General features: G+C 36.4%; 1 protein-coding gene across 3 annotated transcripts in view; it reads left to right on the plus strand.

Annotated features, from left to right (window-relative positions):
• Usp32 (ubiquitin specific peptidase 32) overlaps nt 1-23,319 on the plus strand; it is a 139,832-nt gene that overhangs the window by 51,503 nt on the left and 65,010 nt on the right. For 2 of the 3 annotated variants that reach the window (XM_038327114.2, XM_038327113.2), the window contains exons 5-12: nt 1,132-1,291; nt 11,048-11,179; nt 14,256-14,363; nt 16,700-16,815; nt 17,026-17,088; nt 19,472-19,555; nt 19,903-19,964; nt 22,705-22,807. In XM_038327114.2, the coding sequence (XP_038183042.1) occupies nt 1,132-1,291; nt 11,048-11,179; nt 14,256-14,363; nt 16,700-16,815; nt 17,026-17,088; nt 19,472-19,555; nt 19,903-19,964; nt 22,705-22,807 (828 nt within the window). The remainder of the gene's footprint in view (nt 1-1,131; nt 1,292-11,047; nt 11,180-14,255; nt 14,364-16,699; nt 16,816-17,025; nt 17,089-19,471; nt 19,556-19,902; nt 19,965-22,704; nt 22,808-23,319) is intronic. The other variant, XM_038327115.2, reaches the window with a different exon arrangement.

The raw sequence follows: 23,319 nt of genomic DNA on the forward strand, positions 1-23,319 counted from the left end.
TGTCTCTTGAGTGCTGGGATTAAATGCCTACACTACTAAGTCTGTCTAACTTGTTTGTTTTTGAACTCTAGTTGACTTTTGAGATCCTGATTGTCTAGTCTAGAAATGACTTCTAGATAATTGTTTTTTAAGTGTTTTAATTTAGGCAACTTTAGTTAAATATATACTAATTTAGATTACAAAATGCAAAAGATAAGGGATAAGTGAAAATGTGGAGTAATTATAATTTTTAAGAGTAAGGGAAACACATTTTTTAAAAGACATATATTTAGTATGTTTAATATTCTGTCTGCATGTATGCCTGCAGGCCAGAAGAGGGTGCCAGATCTTATTATAGACATTTGTGACCCACAATGTGATTGCTGGGAATTGAACTCAGGCAGGGCAGCCAATGCTCTTAACCACTAAGCCATCTCTCTAGCCCAAGAAACACATTTTTTAATGGTTTTTAGTTTATGTGTATGCTTCTTTTGCCTACATACATGTATGTGCTCCACATATGTGCCTGGTTCCTGAAGAACCAGAAGGTGTTGGTCTTCCTGAAACTGAAGTTAAGAATTTTGTGAGCCATCATATAGGTGCTTGGAACTGATCCTGGGTTCTTTGCATGAGCAGCCTGTGCCATTTCTACAGCACTAGATTTATTAAATATCAAAACAGATATAAATATAGCCTATTGGTTTTAGGATATACCTTAGCAAATAAAGTGTAGGGTTTTTTTAATTATTATTATTTTGGCTTTTTTCTTGTTTTGTTTTTTTGAGACCGGGTTTCTCTGGGTAGCCCTGACTTTCCAGGAACTTACTTTGTAGACGAGGCTGGCCTTGAACTCAGATATCTGCCTGCCTCCTGAGTGCCACCGTGCCCAGCTTTAATGTTTATTATTGTAAGTTGACTGCATTAATGAATTGATAATAATTTACAGTTAGCACATAGATTTTAACTCAAGTGCGCTGTTTTGTTTTTCAAAAAGCAGTTTGCTTCCCAAATATCTATATCTGATGATGTTTAGGCAGCCCTGAGTTTAGATGTAGATGGGAAAATTTCGGCCACTGATAAGTTCCAGCCTGTTCAGTCTCTAAGTACTATAACTAAAATTGTACTAAACCTTTTTTCTTATTTCAATTTCAGGGTGAAAAGGTGAACTATGAAAAATTTAGAAATTGGCTTCTTCTAAACAAAGATGCTTTTACCTTTTCTCGCTGGCTGCTGTCTGGGGGTGTATATGTGACCCTCACTGATGACAGTGACACGCCTACTTTCTACCAAACTCTGGCTGGAGTCACACATTGTAAGTAGTGACACTATATTGTTTGCTTTTACCTTTGATATAATTGACTGATACTGGCAGAATATGCTCATAAAGATGGAAAAGCTTTTGTCACTGCTTTCTTCTTCCAGTTATAATGGAATGAGATGGTGGAGCGTAGAAAATACAGCCCTTTACTAATTGTCCCTAATACAACTATATTAGTTTCCTCAACTATTTGTCATAGATTACCACAATTCATAACCTAAAACAAGAAAAATCTAGTCTCCAGGAGCTCCAGTGGCTGAAACAAAGGTATTGATAGAGAACTCATTTTTCTTCCTACCTTCAGTAATCCCAAGCATTCCTTAGCTTGTAGCTGCATCAAATCTGCTTTGGTTTTCATGTGCCTTCTCTATCTCTAAGTTCTTTTCTTTTTTCACATCCTCTAAATAAGCTGACCTCAAGTTTATTATATAGCCAAGGGTAACACTGAATTTTTTTTTCTCCCAGCTCTACTTCCCAAGTGTTGGAATTAATAGGCATGTTTCACTACTTCCAACTTTTTGTGTACTTTGGGTTTGTCATTGGATTTAAGGCCCAGACTAAATCCATAACTTCATTTCAAGCTGATAATAAATTCATTATCTCTTCAGGCACCCTTTTTGCCGAAAAAAAAAAAAAGAGAGAGAAAAAGACCACATTCTAAAGTTCCAGTAGATCACAAATTTTTGAGAGACACTATTCAGTTATACAGTAGTACAACTAAATTCTAATATGTTCTTTTTAGTAGTTACCAAAAACAAAACAGAAAAGGAAACAAAAACAAGAAAAAAGAAACCACTCTGCTCTTTCTCTTTCCTGACACTAAGATTCCTTTTTTTTCTTGCCTATTAAATCTTGAAAACTTAAATGACATCTCCCCACCTACTTTTTTTTTTTTTAATATGGACAGGATTTTTCTGTGTAGACCAGGCTCACCTTGAACTTGCCTGCCTTTGCTTTCCAAGTGCTGGTTAAAGGTGTGTGCCACCACCATCCGCCTGGCTTTTAAAATATGGTTTTAGGAGTTTGAACTCTGGTCCTCATGCTTGCACCAACTTAACTATCTCTAGCCTATGCCCCTTCTTTAAAGAAACTTTTTATTGCAGTCCTATCAGAAATTACTTTCTCCGAGTTTCTTAGTTTTTAATTTTATTTTGTGTGTATGTATATATGAGTGTATATATGTGTGCCACATATGTACAGAGTCAGAAGAGGCATTGGAGTTAGAGATGGATGTGAGCCACTATGTGGATGCTGAGAACTGAACCAGGGTTCTCTGCAAGAGCAGTAAGTGCTCTTAGCCATTGAGCTGTCTCTCCAGCCCCTCTCTGGAGTTTTTTAAACAACTTTATGTGTCCCTCTTTTTTGAACTTACATTTTACCCTATATTATAATTATTTGAAGCAACTTATTTGTTGTCCATGCCATCTCTTCTCAATCATAGGACCCTATGCTGGCCAGTTTTATGTCAGCTTGACAAAAAACAAAGTCATCTGAGAGAAAAATGCCTCCATATGATTGGGCTTTAGGTAAACCTAAATGTAGGGCATTTTCTTTTTTTTTTTTTTTTTTTTTTTTAAAATATTTATTTATTTATGTATGTATACAATATTCTTTCTGTGTGTATGCCTGAAGGCCAGAAGAGGGCACCAGACCTCATTACAGATGGTTGTAGGCCACCATGTGGTTGCTGGGAATTGAACTCAGGACCTTTGGAAGAACAGGCAATGCTCTTAACCGCTGAGCCATCTCTCCAGCCCCGGGCATTTTCTTCCAGATGTTTTGAGTTCAATTTCCAGCAACCACATGATGTCTCACATCCATCTGTAATGGGATCTTGTGCCTTCTTTTGGACTCTAGGTAGACATAGAGACAGAATGTTCTATGCATAATAAATAAATAAGCAAATAAATAAGCAAATAAATAAATAAATAAAAATAAATCTTGAAAAAAAAGATTTTGAGTGCCATGATTGGTGGTACATACATATAACCCCCACACTCAGAAGTCTGAGGCTGGTGGATTGTGGTAAATTTGAGACAGGCCTGGTCTATATAGAGAGTACCAGGCTAGCCAGGGGTATAAACTAAGATCTTATCTCAAACAAAACAAACAAACAAACAACAAATACTCGGGAGATGATTCTACCTTAAAGGCCTTGGTAGGATTCTACCTTGGACATTTTTGCTTTTCTTGTTCATACTTTTTTTTTTTTTTTTTTTTTTTTTTTTGCTTTTCGAGACAGGGTTTCTCTGTAGCTTTGGAACCTGTCCTGGAACTAGCTCTTGTAGACCAGGCTGGCCTCGAACTCACAGAGATTCACCTGCCTCTGCCTCCCGAGTGTTGGGATTAAAGGCGTGCGCCACCACCACCCAGCTCTTATTCATACTTATTTAGCACACATATCTTTGGAGTTTGCAGAAACTGTCTAAAATTCAAAATTGTGGAAAGATAAGTTTTTCCACATAATCTGTATTTACCTCGTTCTGTGTTGAAAGAAAGCCTTAGCCAAACACTATGGTATGAACCTAAATTTTCCTGTCTGCTGAACACACATTTTTATCACTGAAACATATGCCCAAGACCCTCCTCTTTTTTTACGTTCCTGTTTGGTTGGTTGGTTGGGGTTTGTTCTGTTTTGTTTTGTCTTGTTTTGTTTTTTTTTGTAGTGTTTTGTTTTTATTTTGAGACATGGGTTACTCTGTATAGCCCTGGCTATCCTGGATCTCACTCTGTAGACCGGGATGGCTCAGATTCAGCCTCCTGAGTGCTGGGATTGAAGCTAGTGCAAAATTATATTGTCTTTTTTTTTTTTAAAAAAAAAAAACACTGTTCATTTGTCATTATTGTCATTTATCTTATTTCAATGGCATAAGGCCTTGGGATATATAGCAGAACTTGTCACACAAAACAAAATAATAGACATTACCCTTTTCCTTGGTTTTTAATTAAAGCCCCATACTTCTTTTTTAATTGTTGTGTATCTTACCTTTGTGTTTTGTTTTGTTTTGTTTTATTGTTTTTGCTACGTAGAGACTAAACCTAGGTTATTGTGCTAGAAAAATCCTCTACTCCTTAAGATTCTAAACATCAGTGTCTTCTAGTCCCTTGCCACATCTCGTATTAGAGCCTTCTTTCAGTAGGGGAAGTTAGTATATTTCAGTGACTGTAAAACCATAGACCCCCCAATTAAATTATGTCTCCTTCACCATCCTCTTACTTGTCCATAATGACATAAGACTTATAGCTATTCTAAGTAAATGGCAGAGGCCATTGCTTCTGAGAGCACTAGAGGACTGTGTTACTATATAAAATACTTGAATATTGAACCTGGTCTTTTTCATGAGGATCATTCTGACATTAAAGAACTTCTAGAGCTGAAGGCTTCTGTGAGGTGAGATTGATTAGAATGGCCCAAAGTCAGTCCAAATAATTGAGAATACTGGGAATATAGTATTCTTGGTAGTCCCAGGAAAAATTATACTTACAGGTATATATAGATTCATTCTTATTTAGCCAGTGGAGTGCAAGTTTTGTTATATATTTACCTAACATTTACAAATAAAAGAAATGTTGAATTTGTTGCTTTTTTTTCTTTTTTAAAAATTGCCTTATTTATTATTTTGTGTGCATTGGTGTTTTGCCTGCATATATGTCTGTGTAAGGGTGTCAGATCCCTTGGAACTAGAGTTACAGATAGGTAATGAGCTGCCATGTGGGTGCTGGGAACTGAACCTGGGTCCTGTCCCCACCTCCAAGACAGGGTTTTGCTGTTGCTATTGAGCCTGTCCTGGACCTAGCTCCTGTAGACCACACTAGCCTCGAACTCACAGAGATCTGCCTGCCTCTGTCCCCCGAGTGCTCGGATTAAAAGCATGTGTCACTACCACCTGACTTATGTATTTATTTTTAATGTGTTTTGGTATTCTGCTTCTATTGTCTTCTTTTAGGATCAGATACTTTATATTGCTGTTTCATTACTTTGAAGAAAGCTTGGAACTTTAGTGTTTCTCTAGAGAAAAAGTATTTTTCTATAGTCATCATATTTCACCATAAACATCTTATTTAGAATTAGAGGAGAGAAATGACATCTCATTTAGATATCAGGATGTAATTCTTCTATTTGCTAATATTTTAGATTATTCTTTGTTTTTGTTCATGGCTTAGAATTGTTTTCTCTATGAATTTTCAAATTAGAATATGGAATAACATGCTTCATTGTGGCATATTCTTACATTTAATTTTTTGTCATCTACCTTCACACCACCCCTGTCTCTATGTGTATTTTCCCAGTTTAGATAGCTCACTTTCTGCTGCCATGGCAAATGTAAAAGTACTACTACTGTCTTTTAAATAAGTCTAGTTATCTGGGTATTTGAAGCAGGTATTTTAGGTTTTGTTGTTGTTGCTGATGTTGTTTATTTTATTTTGTTTAGGGGTGGGAGTTGACACAGGGTTTCTCTATGTACCTCTGGCTCTCCTGGACTTTGCTCTGTAGACCAGGCTGGCCTCAAGACTCACTGAGATCCACCTGCCTCTGCCTCCCGAGTGCTGAGATTAAAGGCATGTGTTGCCACTGCCCGGCTTTTTTTCTTTTTTAAAAATTTTTATTTATTTATTTGTGGTGGGTGGGGCACATGCCACATTTGGTTGTGTGCAAGTCAGAGAACAATTTGCAGGGGTGAGTTCTTTTCCTTCTGCCATGTAGGTCATCAGACTCAGGTCATCAGGCTTGTCAGTGAGGGCCTTTACCTGCTACACTATCCTACAGGTCCTTAGCTGTTAATTTGTAAATAGATTCTCTTGAGGTTTTTGTTTGTTTCTTCCTTGTTCCTCAGTGGTGAGGATTGAACCCAGAGGATTGAACTCACTTACTAGGCGAACTGTCTGTCACTGAGCTACATTTGCCGCCTCTACTGTTGAGGTGTGTGGGTTTTGTATGTTTGTTTGTTCATTTATGAGTGCTACTTACGTGGAAATAACATTGGTTTTCTTTCTTTATATTATATTCCATGATTTTTGTTTTCTTGAACTAGTGAAAATTTCCAAATCATGCGGAATGATAATCGAAGGGAGAAGGTTCTGCTTATGCTAGGAAATAAAAAACTAAGACCTTACTGTCAAGTATAATAAAGTAAAATAACCACATAAACTGAATAATCATGCTCTTCTTTTAAAACTACAACTTAAAAGACAATTCTGAGAACAATTCTGAGCCCTCTCAGTCTCAGCAAGAATGCTTCCCCCTCCCTCCTGGGAACCAAGGACCTAACAGCTACACATGCATGGACTGAGATGTTGGGAACTTTCCATCTCCCTGAATAGGGGCAAGATAACCCTTAGGTGTTGACTCAGTTACTGATGTTTTGACTCAGTCCCTGGGAAAGGGGCAAAGTGACCCTCAGATGTTTCCCCTTACCTCATCTGATCTGGCAACCGTTCTCCAGCCAATTATTGGTAATAGCCCTTTTGAATAAGCCAATCATAATAGTTAAAGAACAACCCCCAGACACCCCCCCTTGCTTCTGTGTTTTTTTTTTTCCTTTAAAAATAGCCTGTACCAGCCATTCAGGGTCTTTCTGGCCTCTCTAATGCTGAAAGACCCTGTCATGACAGAATTAATAAAATCCTCATGCTTTTACATCAGCTGTAGTGTGAGAGATGGTCTCTTGGGTCCACTCCTCCTCGATGATAGGGTCCAACAAAACTACTAACAACATGTAGATGAAAGAATCTTTAAAAGAAAGCAAAGCTGAGTTCCATATGAGTGAGTGACTCTTCCTAGATGATATGAAGGAATATAGGATGTCTTCAATCTTGAGAACAGATTGAGTTTTCAGGTAAGGCTAGTGGAGGTAGAGAAACCAGACAAACCTGAGAGAAAACTTTTCAGATTTGAATTTGAAAAAAACCCAAACGAAAAGATTATCTACCCAGTTAGTCTCTCAATTAAAAATGCTCTAAAAGCTTAAAAACAAACAAACAAACAAAAAATCTTATGAGAGTAAAAAAGATCAACAGTAAGCCAGGTGGTGGTGGTACACACCTTGAGTGCTTAATTCTAGCACTCAAGAGGTAGGCAGACCTCTGAGTTTCAGGACAGCTAGGGCTACACTCTGTCTTGAAAAATAAAACAACAACAATAAAATATCAGCAGTTAGCCAGGGTGAATAGGAAGGAAGAACACAGAAGTTTTTTTAGGGAAGTATGAAGTCAGTTTGTGATACTACAATAGTAGATAATAAGTCACTTGTCCAGACCAGTAATACACAACATCAAGAATGACCTTTAATACAAATCATGTAAATTATGGACTTGACTTGAAATCGTGTCAGTGTATGTTCAGCAATTATAAGATGTACCACTCTGGTGGGAGGTGTTACAAAGTTTATGAGGATAAGGATATGTGGAAATTGCTGCCTTTACTTTTAAAAAATATCTATAAAACAGAAAAAGACCTTGCAATCTTATCATTTCAGGACATTAGAATTGTGAAATCTCAAATCTTAAACTCTGTCTCTTAACTTATGATTCCAAAGTCCCACTGTTTTGTTTTGTTTTGTTTTGTTTTGTACACCACAGTTTTTTTTTTGCGTTTGATGTTTCAAAGACTTAATGAAAAGATTTACCAAGCGTTTTCTGAAGAGGCCAATAGTAAATAATTTGAGGCCTGTGGACATTCCCTAGAAATTAATACCACCATTGCAACACATGGTAGTTATCTTATTTTCAAAATCTAGCAGTTTCGGTGACATCCTCAACAGAAAGCTGCAACCAGATTTGTACTGAAAATAATCTCCTGAGGTTGTTGATAAGATCTCTGTGGCAATAAGAGCCTGAATGTTTCCTGGGTTCTTTGTTTGTTTATTTGTCTGGTTTTTTTTTTCTTGGTTGTTGTTACATATTCTTTTCTATAGATGTGGATTCCAACTAGTATGTTTTTCTTCTGTTTATTCCTTTTTATGCAATTCTGTTATTGTTGAATACTGTGTTGCTTCACAAAGCCCTTGTATTTCCTGTATTTTTAGTACAGTTTTGGCAGTATATATATATATTATTGAGATTGGCAGTTTTGTTTTTAGTAGTTTGCCTTTTTTACTTCTTGCTCCCTTTTATCTGAATATACTTATTTCTTTTGTTTTGTTTATAATGTTTGTCCTGTTCTTATTGTTATCCCCTATTTCCAAGAGTTTCTCTCTAGCCCCTGCTGTCCTGGAACTCATAGATCTGCCTGCAACTACTTCCCGAAAATTGGGATTGGCAGTATGTGCCACCATGTCCGACCTGATCTTAAAGATCCTTTTCCTTCTTCCCTTTCTTTCTTCCTGTGCTAGGGATCTGACACGGGGCCTCACATCTGCTAGGCATGTGTACTGCATCCCAGCCATGATTTTTTTTTCATTATCAGTAATTTATTATATCTTGCATTAGTGTGGTTAGGTATGGGGATTAGTTCTCACCAAATTTAAAAAATTTTCAGTCACATAGAACCTGTAATGCCCACATTTGGCAGACCAAAGCAGGTAGATCTTTATGAATTTGAGACCAGGCTTATCTGTATAATGAATTTCAGGCCAGCCCGGGCTGTTTAGTGAGATCCTGTCTCAAAGACAAAACAAAAAACACTTGAGAGACTGAGTAAGGAGGATCATTGTTAGTTTGAGGCCAGCCTGAGCTACATACCAAGATTCTGTCTCCAAGAAAAATTTTTAATTGCAAATATTTCAAATATTTTCTTTTTAAGGTTTATTTATTTATTTATTATGTATGCAACATTCTGCCTGCATATATGCTTGCATGCCAGAAGAGGGCGTCAGATCTCATTACAGATGGTTGTGAGCCCCCATGTGGTTTCTGGGAATTGAACTCAGGACCTCTGGAAGAGCAGCCAGTGCTCTTAAACACTGAGCCAGCTCTCCAGCCGTCAAATATTTTCTTTTGTTGTTTTTGGTTCCTTCACAGTTTTATGTTTAATATTATCTTATAATCACTTTGGTCCTAACAAGTTGTTCAGTCTGTTTTCTCATTGTGCTTGCATTTGAATAATTTCTGTGGTCCTGTGTTCAGGTTTGCTCATTTCTCCTCTTGTCTCCTTCCTAAGCTGTTACTGAGTTCTAATGGGTAGTTTTTGAACTTAAATGTTATTTTTCATCTTAGATGGTTCCAGTTAGTTTATGTTTTATTGTTGCCATTTCTTACCTTGGTATATTTCTTTATTTCTAAATTGCTTTGTTTTGTTTAGTTTCTCAAGACAGGGTTTCTTTGTGTAGCCTTGGCTCTCCTGAAATTGTAGACCAGACTGGCTGACCTCAAACTCAGAGATCCACATGTCTCTGTCTCTTTTTCCCTAGTGCTGAGATTAAAGATGTACACCACAACCATTAATTTTAGATATTTATAACTCATAGTTTTCAAGCCTTGTCTAAGTCCTTTGCCTCTTATTTTTAGGTCTTTTTGTTAATTTTTACTTTAGTTTTGTATCACATCTTCCTACTTTTTTGTTTTCTTTTACATTTTTATGTGTGCATGGTATGTACATGCCATGTTGTGTGTGTAAAGGTCAGAGGACTTCCTCTCTTACCACCATGTGGATTCTGGAATCAGATTCAGGTTGTCAAACTTGGTGAGAAGGTCCTCTACCTGCTGAGCCATCTGCTGGCCTCTTTCCTGCCTTTTCCCAATGCTAGATGTTGTAGATGTACTGTGGTATCTCCCAGCTTGCCTATACTCTGGGAACTTTCCTGCTTTCAGTTCCTAGACAAGTTTCAGTGAGTTTCACTTTGTATAACGCAAATTAGCTCCCAAAACAATGTAACTGTACAGATTTCTGGAATTCTTTCTCTGTGTAACTTGTTTCTAATACTTTTTTCCTCCAATTTTCAGCTACCTCAGCCTCCCTGCAGTGACCTCTATTCTTAACACAGTGAAATCTCTATATTGAGATTCCTTTTCCTTTGTCACTTTGATGATAGTAGTCACAGGCAATAACTGAGCAATAGAAGTGCTCACCTGATAGTGATCTCAGGATTGAAGCCCTGCACTATGTGTTCTGTAGTTTCTAGAAATGCTTGATTTGTATAGTTCTGTAAATAGTTTGTAGCCATTTATGACCAGAGGGTAAGTCTGCCTCTAGTTGATACTTCTTTATGGCCCAAAAGGGACAAGCCCAGAATTACATTTTAGTAAGATAGCTCTTGAGTACTGTGATTAGCTGAGAATAAAATACCTATATGCTTCATAAATTTTAATTGCTTAGGAGGGAAGCAGAAACACTTAAAATGTAACCATGTTTATAGTTTGTCTGTGTTCATATTTATCCTGTCAGTATTTTCCTGTTCTTTACCTAGAGCATTGTGTTGACTGTGTGAGTTAAATGTGGGCCCTGCCATTGGGGTGGTTACTTTCTAACCCCGAGAGAAGATACGCACAAGAAAATTTACATCTAAGGTGGAGGTTGAAAATGATTAGAATGGTTTAGTAATATATGATTTTGTATGTTAGATTTTAGAAGTCTGCTTAATGGGAAATTAAGAGTTTGTTTTTCTATGAGTTTTACAGTCTCACACTTGCTATTTTGGCTTTATTTTCTTAGTTTTTAAATATGATAAATTTATCTTTTAGTGTGTGTTTTTAGCATAGTTGGTTTTAGTGGTTGAGTTGAGAAAATATGCCCTTAAAAGACATATTATCAGGATAAACTAATGGCTCAGAAGGGTATTCTGAGTTTATAATCTTGTTTGATTTGATTCTTAGTGGAGGAGTCAGACATCATTGATCTGGAGAAACGCTATTGGCTACTGAAGGCTCAATCCCGTACTGGACGTTTTGACTTAGAGACCTTTGGTCCTTTGGTTTCACCACCTATTCGCCCTTCTCTGAGTGAAGGTAGGAAATGTTCCTTGAAAAACAAAACAAGCAAACAAAAATAAAACAGCTTGGCAATGGTGGCGCATACCTTTAATCCCAGCAATTGGGAGGCAGAGACAGGTAGATCTCTGTGAGTTCCAGGCCTGCTAGTCTACAAATGAAGTTCTAGAACACCCAGTACTGTTACACAAAGAAACTCTGTCTCAAAAAATTAAATAAATAAAAAATTTAAAAATAAAATAAAAACACGACAAATGTTCATTTGGCAAGTAAATAGACTGAATCCATCTTATTTCAAACCAAAACAAAATTTAACTCGGGCAAACTATATTCCTGTAGATTCAATAGTTCACAGTGGTGAAGAGAAAAATAAGGTTAAGGTTGTGATCTTCAGCCTCATATTGTAATCGTGTGATCTTACATGAGTCAGTTAGCTCTCTGTACCCAGTGTCCTTTCCAAGTGTCAGTAATATGACAGTGCTCTGCTAAGGAGTGTCGCAAGTAGGACATGCAAAGGGTGTTGGCCACTGCATGGCCTGAACTCCTGGTTTCCTCATGTGATCTATACCTTTCTTGACCATTTATTTTTCATTCACATAAGATTTCACTGCTGTTTCCTCCCCTGAAAAAGAGAATATAAGCTTCTAGATAAGAATATCTCTGAAAGTTGGGCAATGGTGGTATATACCTTTAATCCCAGCACTTGGGAGGCTAGAGAGGATCTCTATGAATTCAAAGCCAGCCTGGTCTACAAAGTGAGTTCCAGGATAACCAGAGCTGTTATGTAGAAAAACACTGTCTCAAAAAACAAAACAAAACTATATACATCTATTTATACTATATACACACATGTACACACACATTTATGTATATACATATATATGTATGTATATAGTTTTGGATGACAACATAAGCATTGTATTTGGAATCTGAATATTTGGGTCCTGTTTCTGATTATAAAGTATTTTTAGTTTTTTATTTTCTTAGATTCTGTTGTTTTGTGTTAGATAAATTTTGCTTGAATATATGCATGTGCACCATATGCATGCCTGAGGCCCTCAGAAGTCAGAGGAAGACATGGGATCCCCTGAAACTGAAGTTACGGATGGTTGTAACCCACCATATGAGTGCTAGGAAGCAAATTTGGGTCTTCTGTAAGAGCAACAAGTGCCCTAAACAGCTAAGCTATCTCTCCAGCCCTAATTTTTGAACTTTTCTTAAAATTACTTAACTTTCTAATTTTATTTTTTTATTTATTTATTTATTTTTGATTTTTCGAGACAGGGTTTCTCTGTGGCTTTGGAGCCTGTCCTGGAACTAGCTCTTGTAGACCAGGCTGGTCTCGAACTAACAGAGATCCGCCTGCCTCTGCCTCCCGAGTGCTGGGATTAAAGGCGTGCGCCACCACCGCCCGGCAACTTTCTAATTTTAATATTTTGTTTTTATTTTCAATGTAAGGGTGTTTTGTCTGCATGTATGTGCACCATTTATGTACCTGGTGCCCACAGAGGCCAAAGGAGGGCATTAAATTCCCTAGGACTAGAGCTACCATGTGGGTGCTAGAACTCAAGCCCAAGTCTTCTGGAAGTGCAGTCAGTGCTCTTAACTGCTGAGCCATTTCTCCAGCCCATTCTCATGTGGCCCAAGATCATTTCAAACTCAACATCTATCTAAGAATGATCTTCAACTCTTTAATCCCATCTCTATCTCCCATGGACTGGGATTATAGGCTTGTACCACCATGCCTAGTATTCTATTGTCCAAACTGAAACACAGAGTTAGATAAATTCTTGAAGCATATTGTTTACATTTTTTCAACTACCTAGGATATTTCAGAAGTACTCCTTAGTAGAGCTAGAGTACATGGCACTCTGGATTTCTTTTCTTTCTTTTTAGTGTGTGTGTGTGTGTGTGTGTGTGTGTGTGTGTGTGTGTGTGTGTGTAAGAGAGAGAGAGAAGAGGGAGGTATTGTGTTTGCATTGAGCATGTATGTACACATGCCATAGCACACAGGGAGCTTAAAGGACAGCTTTCAAGAGCTGGTTCTTTCCTCCCACCATGTTTTTTTCAGGAATCTAATTCAATCATTATGCCACAAGTACCTTCACCCCCTGTACCTGGACTTCTTGTTCCAACAGTGTGGTTCTGTTTTTACTTTTCAGGAATTAGTTGACTGGTGTGGAGAATTGTTGGAAGGAAGTTCTTGGGGAAGGTGTAAGTGGGGGAAGGTTGAGAGAGGAGATGATTGAGATGCATTGTTCACGTATATGAAATTGTCGAAAAATAAACTAAAATTAAATTCTATTAGAAAAAGAGAATTGGGAGGGTCACGCATAATTTTATTTAAAATTGTATATAGTTGATTAAGAAATGAAAATCACAGGATGAAATTTTAAGTTCCTGCCCTCTTTTGATATTTAAAATACTTACGCATGAAAGATTTTTACCAAGAAGGTACTGTAGTCATTTCTTATAGTAATGTATTTCCTTTTCCAGGAAAGGTTTATGAAAGTTTGTTGATGATGCAATGGTATATATTTGAACATTCATTTAATAAGCGATTCAACTTTTCTCCTGTTTTTATTTTATGTATTCATTTATAAGACAGGGTTTCGCTGTAGCTCTTGAGGCTGTCCTGGAGACCTCTTGTAGGCCAGACTGGCCTCGAACTCACAGAGATCCTCCTGCCTCTGCCTCCTGAGTGCTGGGATTAAAGGCTTGTGCAACCATCGGCTGTCCTGTTTTATCTTTCTAAGGGATATTGGTACAATTTCTGACCTTTCTTGATTCTTTCTTGTTTGTTTTTGTTTTGTTTGTTTGGCTGTTTGTTTTTTGTTTGTTTGTTTGTTTGTTTGTTTGTTTGGAGACAGAGTTTTTCAGGTTGTTCCCTGGCTGTCCTGGAACTCAGAGATCCACCTGCCTCTGCCTCCTAAAGAAAAAAAGAAGTATTTCCTTGGAAAATATTTTTTGGAAGCTTTTTTTTTTAATGTAGTCACTTTATGTAAAAAACATTCCTAACTTTATAAATCTATCATTATATATATGCATTAGGAAGTTTGTTGACTGTGGTTTATGGTGTCTTTTTATTTTATAGGTTTATTTAATGCTTTTGATGAAAATCGTGACAATCACATAGATTTCAAAGAGATATCCTGTGGATTATCAGCCTGCTGCAGGGGCCCCCTTGCTGAAAGACAAAAATGTAGGTGTGATAAATAGTATCTGCAAACTTTCAGATAATGTAACACAGACCTAGCCTTCACCCATGCGTCATCATTTTTGGATGAAGGATTGAGTTTCTTAACTCTCATGTTGGCAAATAGTAATCTCATAATTGGTGATTTAGTGAGTTCTGTCTAAGGAAGCAACAATAACCTATTCTTTAGTACTTACTAGGATATAGTTTGGGATATTTTCTGTTATTAATAGGATTGGTTTTCCTGGAAAATCTGAAATTCATAATTAATCAATAATAAATGGTAAAAAAAATATTTGAAACAGGGTATTAACTTGGACTGACCTGGCACGCTTGACCTTCCTTTCTCAGCATCTTGAATGATAGAATTGCAGGTGTGAGCCGCCATGTGTAACTGAAAATTTTAAATATTAGGAAATATTCTGTAAATATTTTGCATTTTAATTTGAAGCATAGCTCATTCTATCATTTATATATAATATTCTATTTGCAAGATGAGATTTGTAATTGGACATATTTTAGTAAACACTAAAATTATATTTTTTATATAAAATGGTCTTAAAACATAATTTATAAGCATAAATATATTTTAGTAAACACTAAAATTATTTTTTATATAAAATGGTCTTAAAACAATTTATAAGCATAAATATATTACATTAATAAATCTTAACCATAGTTGAGGAAGTGTGACAGTTTACTTGGGATTTAGCACAGAATATATTTATGAAGGTTCATTATCTTTTTGATTTCTTTTTTTTAAAGATTTATTTATTATGTATACAACATTCCTTCCACTAGATAAATAAATAGAATTTTTATGAGCCAGGCGGTGGTGGCGCATGCCTTTAATCTCAACATTCAGGAGACAGAGGCAGGCAAATCTCTGTGAGTTCGAGGCCAACCTGGTGTGCAAGAGCTAGCTCGATAGCTACAGCAAAATCCTGTCTCCAAAAAAAAAAACCCCAAAAAACTAATTTATGGGGTTGGAGAGGTGGCTCTGAGATTAAGAGCACTGGCTGCTCTTCCAGAGGACCTGAGTTCAATTCCCAGCATCCACATGATGGATGACAAACCATCTATAATGGGATCTGGTACCCTCTTCTGGCACGAAGGCAAACATGCAGGCAGAACACTGTATACTAAATAAATAAAATCTTTTAATAGATAATTTTTATTTTACATTTTCTTTCTCTTTCTTTTTTTGTTATTGATCAGCCAGAAGTTAAGAAACCAGAATTATTCATTTAGAATTAATGTGGTAATTAGCTAATTTCTACATTGTTGTATATAAACTTTACTAAAGAGTTAAATTATACTTGACAAAGTATTAAATGTAAACTAGATTTTTTTTTTTGACAGGTTAAGTAGAAGTTAGGATTCTAATTTTCAGTGTAGGTGGGAATTTTATTTGTTTGTTTATTTATTTATTTATTTATTATGTATACAATAGTCTGTCTGTATGCATACCTGCAGGCCAGAAGAGGGCACCAGATCCCATTACAGATGGTTGTGAGCCACCATATGGTGGCTGGGAATTGAACTCAGAACCTTTGGAAGAGTAGGCAATGCTCTTAACCTCTGAGCCATCTCTCCAGCCCCCTGTAGATGGGAATTTTAAGCACAGGAGAAATAGCCCTTCAGTGATCAGTCTTGGATATGAGAAACTAACTAAAGGGAGGGGATATAACTGACTGAATGCAGATACTAACCTAAGGGAAGGGATGTAGCTGAGTGCAAACAAAAGCATACACATAGGATTACCAGGGCTCAGGTTTGATTGAGCAGCTCCAGGCTAAAGAGGATTCAAAAATTTGCCTTGCCTCTTGAAAACCTTTAAGTTATCCTTCTTACGGAATGACTTAACCCTTTCTTTCCAATGTATAAGAATGGTAGCTTCTCTGAATTTGCCTGATGATGGGTCTCTTCAACCTGTGTGGTGATTTAGAAACAGTTATAAGATCTATTCACAAAATTCTGTATATTACAATAATGGTAATAATCATAATAATAATGCTAGCTAGATGATGGTGGCAGACACCTTTAATACCAGCACTTGGGAGGGAGAGACAGGCGGATCTCTGAGTTCGAGGCCAGCCTGGTCTACAGATTATGTTCCAGGACAGGCTCCAAAGCAACAGAGAAACCCTGTCTCAAAAAAACAAAACAAAAACAAACAAATAATAATAATAATGCTATAGAATAGTCTATTCCCGATGAGAACTGCTCTAGAACATACTGGCTTGGGAAATTAAGTAATTATAGAAGGTAGTTTCTAATGAAATGTATCGTGTTTCAGAATCTAAAAGTGATTTCCTTTCCTAAGAGTTTTTTGTCATTAGTTTGCTTCAAGGTGTTTGATGTTGACCGTGATGGAGTTCTCTCCAGGGTTGAACTGAAAGACATGGTGGTTGCACTTTTGGAGGTCTGGAAAGATAACCGCACTGATGATATTCCTGTAAGTTCTCTTTGTAGTTTGATTTTTGAGACAGGGTTTTAATGTTACTAAGGCAGGTATATGTAGTGTGCCCCATGTCCTGCTAAGTTCTGATTGTTTACAAGGAAGATGGAGTGAATGTTTGAGAAGAAATTTTTAAAAAGCATCATTTTTTTATATATGGGGATATTAAAAATTATACATACTACTCTCTTGGATTTCTTTTTAAAGGAATTACATATGGCTCTATCGGACATTGTAGAAGACATATTGAATGCACATGATACCACAAAGGTGAGACTAGCTATGAGTAATTCATTTTTTTCTAAAAATACTATATGCTCTAATAAAAATGTATCATTTATATGTATGGTCAAATGACTCTTCTGCATTCCAGATACCCACTTATCTGGACCTGTGGTTAAAATAGCTTCACATCATCTCTAAATAGCCCATTCCATCTTCAAACAACAGCTCAGTGAAGGCTAGTACATGTGTTAAGTAGAGACTTCCCTTGATAGCATTTTATAGTTTTTATTTCTTCCATTTAATAAGTTACGAAGAGGCCAGCTTTATAGTGAATAAAAGAAACTAAACAGTGTATCTAGCATGGCTGTAGTATGTCAGACTTAAGAACAGAAGAAAAGCTAACAGTGGTAGTAGACATAGAGGTTGTGATTTCTGGGGTGATTAGATTAACTGGGAAGAACTGTGGAGATAGCTGAGGCCATTGATTTACAAATAATAACTCAAATTATTTAGTTTGGTAAGATTTATTGGTAGTATCATAACAGATTTATTTACTTCTGTAGCTTGTTTTAAAATTTTAACTATCTGTGAAATTAAAAATTATATATGTGAAGTACATTTGAATTGATTTGAATCTTTTCAAATACTGACATGTACTTAGTAGCAGACTGGTAAATTATCGACCATAATGGTGTTATAAAATTGAGGTTTAGAAAAAATAATTAAGTCAGTTATTTTCTTAATTCAATCACAGAAGAAATGATATTCCCATTAACTGTAGAAACAAATGATGATATATTTTTTTCAGGGCTGAAAGTCTAATGTTTCCTGTTTATTCACCTTTTCTGTCAAACTAAGGTGTCCACTTCTTTTTGGTATGTGTAAGAATAAAAACCTAGAGAAGGAACTTTTAGAAATTGCTTTGTAGTTTGGTTATGATGGCTCACACCTGTAATCCCATTACTTAGAAGTCTGACATAGGGGAGCAGGATTAAGAGTTCTAGGCTACATAGTAAAACCTCATTAATTAAAAAATGATAGAATGGTTATGGCACACACCTTTAATCCCAGCACTCAGAAGGCAGAAGCAGACAAGTCTCTGAGTTGAGGCTAGCCTAGTCTACAGAGAGAGTTCTAGGACAATCAACTCTTGAAAAAACTAAAGAAAAAAGAAATTGCTTTGTATAGTGATGCAGTTTAAACACTTTCCTTTAGTGTCTTACAAATACACAAGTATTGCTATCTATGGCTAGAAAGATGGCTCAGCAATTAAGAGTATATACTGCTCTTGCAAAGGATCCATATTTAGTTCATAACTACCTGTATACTCCAGTTACTTACTCCCCTCTTCTGTACTTTGTACACACACACACACACACACACACACGGGGGGGGGGTGTGAAAACACATTATATAATTAAAAATAAAATTTAAAGAGCAGGTTGGAGAGATGACTCGGTAATTAAGAGCAATGGCTGCTCTTCTCAAGATACTTGGTTTGATTTCCAGTGACCCACAATTGACTGCAAATCCAGTACCAAGGGATGATGCTTGCAGCTTCATCACGCACCCATGTGGTGCACAGAGAGACATACAGACAAAACACTCATACACATTATTATTAGTAAAATAATAATAATGGTAATAATACTAATAATAATAATAACCTTTTTATTCCTTTTGGTTGTTTTGAGATAAGGTTTCTCTGTGTAGCCCTGATTGGTCTCAAAAATTCTTTCTGTAGACCAAGCCGGCCTCAAACTTGGTGATCTGCCTGCCTCTGCCCCCCAGTGCTGGGATTAAAAGCCTGTGCTACCACTGCCCTGTGTAAGTAGTATATTTTTATGTTAAATGAAGTTTAATATTTCTGGTTTCAGTGACCATTGAGAAGATTGTTTAGCTGCTCAAGTCTCCATGTAACCATGATAATAAAATAGTGACAGTTTAGGATAAAACTAGGGTATTTTGCTGACTCACTGGTACTATATACTATGTATATATGATATCTTACTATTTATCTAAGACATCTATTAGTGTTGTTTATTTTTTGAGAAAGGATTTCGGTATTTGTATCCCAGGCTGGTCTCAAACTCTCTGGCTATCCAAGAATGGCCTTGAACTCCTGATTCTTCTGCTTCTGTTTCCCAAGTGCTGAAATTACAGATCCATGTCACTGTGTGCAGGTTATTTCCAAAGTCATATTGGAGAAAGGAAATTGTTAATAAATGCTTTGTTTCCACTGACTGCTTGAATAAAATAGATTTTTTTTTGTCATTTGTAATCACTTGTAAATTGATACTAATTGTCATGCTTCTTATGTGAACCCATACCATATGTATATTATTGGTTTGCTTTCAAAATATGATTTTTTTTTCTAGTAGTGTAATAAATGACATTGACAGGATCAGCTTAAATGTCTCTCTTTCAGATGGGCCATCTTACTCTGGAAGACTATCAGATCTGGAGTGTGAAAAATGTTCTTGCCAATGAGTTTTTGAATCTCCTCTTCCAGGTATGTTTAAGGCAAATGACAGATTTGGGAAGGTGCCTTCTGTCATGTGCCTGTATTAGTGAAGAAATGGAAATTGGTCTCTTCTTGACAGCTGATGCCTGGTTGTTGTAGATCTAAAACATACACTACTCTGTTACTGGAGATTTGGAAGTTAATCTCCATTTAAAAAAAAAAATCCACATTACTAAGTTAAATTTCCTCAGGTAACAATTGATAATTCACCAATTAAACCAATGTTAATTCAGTTCCCATTAAAAAAGTAGATTTTATGTAAATCACATCAAATATTACTGAGACTAATCTTTGGTTGCACTAGTAAAGTTAGAATATCCTTTCTTTTTCCCTAGGTATGCCACATAGTTCTGGGGTTAAGACCAGCTACTCCAGAAGAAGAAGGACAAATTATTAGGTAACTTTATAGTTTCATGGGGTTTTTTATTACATAGCTGAAATTTCTATGCCTGAAATACATTAATTACAAGGAACAATTTGTGTTGCTTTGATTATTAAAGTAAAGCTATTTTTAAAAATTACGTGTAGAGGCCTTTATGGTGGCCCACATTCTTCTTAGCTAAGGAACTAGATTAATTTAAAAGTCAAATTCTGTTTAACTTTAAAGTTGTACTGGGGCAAGGATGTCAGTCAGTGGTTGAAAACTTATAGTCTAATGTAATTACTAAAAGAATTTTCAGAGCAGCAAGATAAAATCAACTTGTCATAATGGGAGAACATCACTAAGAGTAGCCAACTTTTCCATCAAAAAGTATAGAATTCAGAATTAAGAAGGGTAGAAAAAAAACACCTAAGAATTTTATATCCAATAAAACACTCTCTTTAAAATGATTTGGATAGTGGTAGGGAAGGAGATAAATTGAAAGTAGAAAGGAAAAAGAAATTATTTGGATTTGCATTTGATTTTTAGATGTGACTCCAAAAGCATTCTCTTACAAAGTAACTTAGACTTCCTCACAATCTAAAACTTCTTTATATGAAAGACAACCTAAAAAGTGAAAGGCAATATTAACAAACTGTAGCTTCCATAAGCCTTGAATAGCCAGAATGTATAAGGAGATGCTACAGCTCAACAACAGAAAGATAACTGTTTAAAATACAGAGAACAGGCAACTCCTTTGGCAGTTGCCACCAGAGGGGACAATCAAAAAAAAAATCTAGGGAGTACTGTATGAGGCAATGACATCTGTGTACAGCTGTGCCCTTGACCACTATCACCTGACTGGATTTATAAAGCCCTGGGTTTCTGTGCACATGCAGTGACGTGCGTGTATGCAAGGATACACACAACACACTCATGCTTGCTTGCTTGCATGCACAATAATAGATGTTTTTAAGTTTCCTTGGAGGGAAAAATGAGAGTGGTGATTTGTCTCAGCTGTCTTAGAGCAGGTGAATGTTCTCAAGTATATTTTTTAAAATGCAAGACAGTCCATGTCATTATCAATTATAGCAAGGATCCTTGTGGCTGGCTTTTATTAACTGATATCAATTTGGAGTTTTATTTAAATATCTGCATGTAGTTGGGCAGTAGTAGTGCATGCCTTTAATCCCAGCACCTGGATGCAGAGGACAGAGAACACTGAGTTTAAGGGCAGCCTTGTCCACAAATCAAGTTCCAGCACAGCCTGGGTTACACAGAGAAACTCTGTTTTGATAACACAATACAAACAAACTGTATGTAACAAGTGGTTTTGGGCTGGAGAGATGGCTCAGATGTTAAGAGCACTGACTGCTCTTCCAGAGGTCCTGAGTTCAATTCCCAGCCACCGCATGGTGGCTCACAGCCAACTATAATGAGATCTGATGCCCTCTTCTGGAATGCAAGCATACATGGAAGGAATATTGTATACATAATAAATAAATAAATCTTTAAAAAAAAACAAGTGGTTTTTATGACTTTGATCAATATAGTCTTTATATTTTTCAGATTACCTAATGGATCATAATAAAACTTTTAGATGTGTCTTCAGTTAATGAGCTTGATATTTATTTTTGTTTTGTTAGCTATTCTTATAACACATGTCTGTGTGAGATATAACTTAAAATACAAAGAACTACAAGTGGTTATGTAATGTCTTAATTGCATCAGTCGACATGTGTCTCATTAGAGATATTCAGACAGTCTCCAGACACATGGAAAGATGAACAATATAATTAGTTATTAAGGGAATAAAATCAAAACCACATTGAAATTCTGATTCTTACCACTAGGATGGTTTTAAATTGTTGTTATTTTAAATTTATTTTTATTAGCATATGAAGAGTTTTATTATGGTATTTTTCAAACAATTTTTACTGCATCTTACTTTTTGTGAGGATGGGAATGTGATGGGACATGTATGGCAGTCACAGGACAACTTACGGGAGTCTTCCTATCCTGTAAGTCACTGAGAAATACCATGACTAAGGCAACTGTGGAAGCATTTAACCGGGGTCTTCTTTCAGTTTCAGAGGGTTAGTTCATGATCACCTTGTCAGCAAGCTTTGGCAGCCGCAGTAACTGACACCTTACATCCTGATCCAAGGCAGCAAGTAAAGAAAAGGAAAAAGACTGGGTCTGGCACAGGCTTTTTAGATCTCAAAGCTGACTCCCAGTGACACACCACCAACAAAGATGAATCTCCTAATCCTTTCCTAATAATTCCATTAACCAGACACCAAACATTCAAACATGAGCTATGAGAGCCATTCTCATTCAAACCATCACAGTTACCCATTGACTAGACTACTAGCCAACAAACTCAAGGAATCTACCTGTTTACATACAACCTTTGTGCTTGGATTTTAAGCATGCAGTACTACACCTGGCTTTTACATAGTGCTGGATCTGAAGTCAGGCCCTTGTACTTGTGCATTAAGCACTTTCCCACTTAGCCATCTTTCCAGCCCCAACAGTGTTTGTGAATGATGCTTCGCTGTGGCCTGTAACTATTGAAATTGACTTTCTGGTAGAACAGTGATCCACTACAATAATTGCAATAATGGCAGACTCTGCTGAGTACATCTTTGTGTTTTGTGTTTTTCCGTTTTAAAACTTCTAATGAAAGAGAAAGTAATTCCAGTGACAAATTACAGTCATGCCTTTAATTTCACACAATTTCTTTTTATGCATTGGATTTCTTTTGTATGTACAGAGGATGGTTAGAACGAGAAAGCAGGTATGGTCTGCAGCCAGGACACAATTGGTTTATCATCTCCATGCAGTGGTGGCAACAGTGGAAAGAATATGTCAAATACGTGAGTTAAATTCCTATCTATATAAATTTTATAGTAAAATTTTCAGCTCTATCAGACTGTAGAAGTATTACCTAGTAATAAAGCATGCCAACTTAGACCAAAACTTGAAAGGAAATGAGTATTTGTAAAAACTGTATATATGCATTTCTACACAAATTTCTTCCCTTGTCATCAACCCTATGAAAAAGGAGGTGGCTATTTATGTTACCCACTCTATATGTCATTTAATTCTCTTCTCTCTATGAGGGAAGAGGTTATATTTATTTTACTTGTGAGGAATTTGTTGCTGAGAGAAAAATAAATCTGGTTATCTTGTTCAATGTAGACCTGGGATTCAGTGTAGCAACTGGTTTCTAAAATAATGTGTTGTCAGCTATGTTATTTGCATTGTCCTTCACCTTTTACATTAAAAAATTGGGAGAGAGGCTGGGTGGTGGTATCCAACACATTTAATCCCTGTGCTTGAGAGCTAGAGGTAGGTGTATCTCTGTGAGTCTAGTCTACATAGGGAG

This window comes from Arvicola amphibius, chromosome 4, assembly GCF_903992535.2.
Source record: "Arvicola amphibius chromosome 4, mArvAmp1.2, whole genome shotgun sequence".
NCBI lineage: Eukaryota > Metazoa > Chordata > Mammalia > Rodentia > Cricetidae > Arvicola > Arvicola amphibius.